Here is a 4,296-nt window from a genome sequence, read left to right as displayed (position 1 = left end):
GAGGGACAGGACTCCATTTGTTCTCATTTTTCAAAGATGCAAACTTTAAGAGTCCCCATAAATCCATAATGATGTAATTTAACAGTCCCATAAAGAATGAAAGATTCAACCAAAGCAAAAACTCTAACCCCTATAAAATTTAATTCTCTAAACAAACACACTCCATTTCTCACGTTACCCTTCAGTCAAGTAGTCAACTGCCTTCCATTAAACTACACTCCTTAATTAAAAAATAAAATAAAATAAAAAATACTCCATCACTTTCTTATTGATCTTTCCGTTGTTTACTACTCTCTCCGTCTCTTTTTATTCTTTACGTTTAGCCTTTTGCGCGTTTATTAACGACTAATTAATGTGCATTGAGATTCCTCTATCTTTTTTTTTTATTTAAACAAGGAAAAACGTTTATTTATAATGTTTTCACTTTTATCAAAATTCTGGTATTGGGAAAATGAGAAAATTTTAATGTCCAAATAGGAAGTGTGAGAGATAAATGACACAATAAAATTTAATTGATTAAAATAATCATTGGACACAAATTTTGATAGAATATTAAAGCATTTATGTGATAATATAAAAGGAAATGTAAAGAATATTTTGAGACACTAGAAAAGAAAACTTAAAGAACAAAAAGAGACGGAGGGAGTATCTATATTATTAATATACATCTTTGACCATCAATATCTTTAATTTTAACGAACTCCCATTAATAAAAATATATAAATTAATATTCTTAAAACACTCATCGTCGATATAAATCAAACAAGACCTACTAACCGGAAGAACATAAGAAAAGAGGAGTATCAAATTTAAAACTAAATAAAATCTCACAGTTTTATTCTTAAAATACAAAAATTTCAAATCTCCATAAGGAAAAAGACAAAATAATATGAAAATCAAGAAAAGGAAAGCTTAGCCCTGAGTTTAGAAAACGTCCAACAAAAAAAGGCCCAAAAAAGCCCAACAAACTCTCCCTTGGCCTCCATTGTAACGCTCTCCTCCTCTTCTTCTGCTCCCTTTTCTCTCTCCTCCTCCTACTTCATCCCTCAGATTTCCTCTTCAAAAACACATCCTCTCACCTCAGATCCCCAATTTATAATCTGGGTTTCCCTCGAATTCATCCAATTCCATAAAAAATCCAATCTTTTCCCCAAGAAAAAAACAGGGGGAATTCGAAAAAATCAAATTAATCATGTCAAGTGGGGGTGGATCTTTGAGTGACGGTGTGATAAAGAAGATAGTATTATCCTACACCTACGTAGCAATATGGATCTTCCTAAGTTTCACTGTAATTGTTTACAACAAATACATCTTAGATCGAAAGATGTACAATTGGCCATACCCAATTTCTCTAACCATGATCCACATGACCTTCTGTTCGTCCCTCGCATTCGTGCTCGTCAAAGTTTTCAAGGTGGTGGAGCCGGTGGCGATGTCGCGGGAGGTTTACCTCTCCTCCGTCGTACCAATCGGTGCACTGTATGCGTTTTCCCTGTGGCTGTCAAATTCCGCTTACATCTATCTCAGTGTTTCCTTCATTCAAATGTTGAAAGCCCTAATGCCGGTGGCGGTGTACTCGATTGGGGTAATGTTTAAGAAGGAGAATTTCCGAGGCGAGACGATGGCGAATATGATGTCAATTTCTTTCGGTGTTGCGATCGCCGCGTACGGCGAGGCGAAGTTTGATGCTTGGGGTGTTACTCTTCAATTGGGTGCGGTTGCTTTCGAGGCGACAAGATTGGTTATGATCCAGATCTTGTTGACATCAAAGGGTATAAGTTTCAATCCAATTACTTCATTATACTATGTTGCTCCTTGTTGTTTGGTGTTTCTGTCGGTTCCTTGGATTATTGTTGAGTACCCAATTTTGAGGGATTCGTCAAGTTTTCATCTTGATTGGTTTATTTTCGGGACAAATTCTGTTTGTGCTTTTGCTTTGAATCTTGCTGTTTTCTTGCTTGTGGGGAAGACATCTGCACTGACTATGAATGTTGCTGGGGTTGTGAAAGATTGGCTGTTGATTGCATTCTCTTGGTCTGTGATTAAGGATACTGTTACCCCTATCAATTTGTTTGGTTATGGGTTGGCATTTTTGGGTGTTGGATACTACAATCATACCAAGTTGCAGGCTCTTAAGGCGAAAGACGCCCAGAAGAAGACGGTTCAGGCTGATGATGAGCAGGGTAGGCTGCTTGAAGAAAGAGATGGTGATGGGATTGGTAGGAGGAATGACAGTCAGTCTTGAGAGTTGAGACTGACTGACTGACTAATGGATTCGCACCGAATCCTCCTTTATTTATTTATGCAATGCTCGTTTTCGTTTTGGTTATGATGGTGATGATTATGATTCCTTTCATTGCTTGAAACAATCGTAATGGAGTTGGAAGAGTTTTTGAGCTTCAAGGGTTTAATGAGGATTCATGGTTGAGGGTTTTAGGGTATTAGTATAATCTGGATAATGCGAGTTCTTGATTGAATTCGCGCATGTAGTCTTAGTTTATGATTATTGTCTTCAATTAGCAGTCCTCCTATGTTATCTTAGCTATCGTTAGATTTACTTGTTATCACATTTTTATGGAGAAGGCAATGGAGGAGGTTCAAGGCTCAGTTTCAAGGTTGTTCTTATTAGTTGCTAGAAGAGCTACTGTACGAGTCTCCTTGGCCATTTTCATCTTTTTGTCATTTTTGTTCATGTTTTCAGTACTCTTATTATCATTGGAGGGAGTTTAATTTATATCTATTCAGATCTATATCTTATTGTAATAACTAATAATACTTGTTTGAAATTCTGTTTCTTCATCTTCTTGTATTGGATTTAAATCTTTGTCATGGAATGTGATTCTGGCAAAATGCATCATATGGAACATGTTTGGTAAATATGGATTTGTCCTTTGTTTTAAAAGTTTGAATCTTGTTTTACATGAGAAGCAAGTGATTGTCTTTACTAAAACAAGCTGTATTTTAGGACCACATTGCTCGGACTTTTCATTTTAACTCAAATACCCTTGTTGGATCAATGAAAATTTAACACTTCGTTTTGGACACAAAGCACGGAATTTGTCCATTGATGATGGGTGTCTTCACAATTCACATGCTTTGCTTGTGAGTTGTGATATGCTGCTCTGCTTGGATCTTGTTTCATGGCATGCTTTGCTTTCTCATTCACACTTCTCATGACATGCATTTTCTTTTTTCTGGAATAGACTTATTACCCTTTTCAATCTATCTTCTTTTCAATATTTTTATGATTAATTCTTAGGAATAATCGAACAAACTCTATACTAATTATGGTGGAGTTTTTTACGCTTCGTTGTCATTTACAAGTTTTTCTATTTATGTTTGGCAGTCTGCCACTATTAGGCTAGTGAGTATTGTGATACTCCCCCCCATTTGACCATTTCTGATCACTTGTAAGTTGTAACACTTACTTATTTCGGCCGTTTCTAAATAATTACAATACTTTCCCTTTAGGCATTAGATGACTAAATGTTTATGGTTTCTCTCTTTCTTTTACCCCACTTGCACTAATTCTTTATTTCCGTATTTCTCTACCACCTAAACAATAAAATATCACAATTAACCCCACTTATAACACATTATAATAATTTATTCGTTTTCCATGTAATATCCACAAATATTCCTTGTGCATTCATAAGTGCTGTGAGTATTAAAAAACGGAGGGAGTACTTGTCATTATTCACCCTTCAACGGGTTCAACGGTTGAGTTAGATACTCTCTCCTATTTCTTTAGAAGTTATATGTTGACCGACTCAAGTATAAATGAGGCTTAGTTGAATTTGATATTAATAATGATGCAAGTGGGCAGTTGATAATAAAAAAAACAAGATCGTATAAAAATTACAAAAAATAAATATGTTTATGATTTGAGTAGGTCTATATAAAAGTAGAAAGTAATAAACAATTGGAAAGTGAGTGTAAAAGTTAATAAAAATGAAACCGTAACGACTAGAATTTCACTAAAATGGTCTTTTTAATTGTCATTAAAGAATTATAAGGTCACTTGTTTAAATTGAATGATTAAGGTCTCATTTACTCTCATGAACTACTCCGTACCTGACTATTTGATTCTTATTACGAAGTTGTTGTATGACTTAGGATTAATTGCTAGCGTATTTGACCATTTGTCAGTTAGATGGTGGTTGACTAGTTGCGTATATGATCATCTGTCAGTTAGAGTCAACCTCCTTTTATTTAGTTAGGAGTGGTAGTAGCTCGGTGTAAATAAGTTTAAACTAAATATTACAACATGGTTCATGTTCATTTAACTTGAGCCGG

General features: G+C 35.1%; 1 protein-coding gene across 1 annotated transcript; it reads left to right on the top strand.

The window, feature by feature from the left end:
* Positions 1-958: 958 nt before the first annotated feature.
* LOC110795009 (probable sugar phosphate/phosphate translocator At2g25520) lies at positions 959-2,799 on the top strand. Its single transcript, XM_021999981.2, has one exon. It carries the CDS (start codon positions 1,193-1,195, stop codon positions 2,243-2,245), a length of 1,053 nt encoding a protein of 350 aa, XP_021855673.1. The 5' UTR covers positions 959-1,192; the 3' UTR covers positions 2,246-2,799.
* The last annotated feature ends 1,497 nt before the right edge of the window (positions 2,800-4,296 follow it).

The sequence above is a fragment of the Spinacia oleracea genome, chromosome 2, assembly GCF_020520425.1.
Source record: "Spinacia oleracea cultivar Varoflay chromosome 2, BTI_SOV_V1, whole genome shotgun sequence".
NCBI classification, from domain to species: domain Eukaryota; kingdom Viridiplantae; phylum Streptophyta; class Magnoliopsida; order Caryophyllales; family Amaranthaceae; genus Spinacia; species Spinacia oleracea.
Note: the sequence above shows the minus strand (reverse complement) of the source record. Positions and strands in the feature narration are given on the sequence as shown.

Coding starts and splice junctions, on each gene's coding strand:
- LOC110795009 (XM_021999981.2), top strand. CDS start 1,193: ATGTCAAGTGGGGGTGGATCTTTGAGTGACGGTGTGATAAAGAAGATA.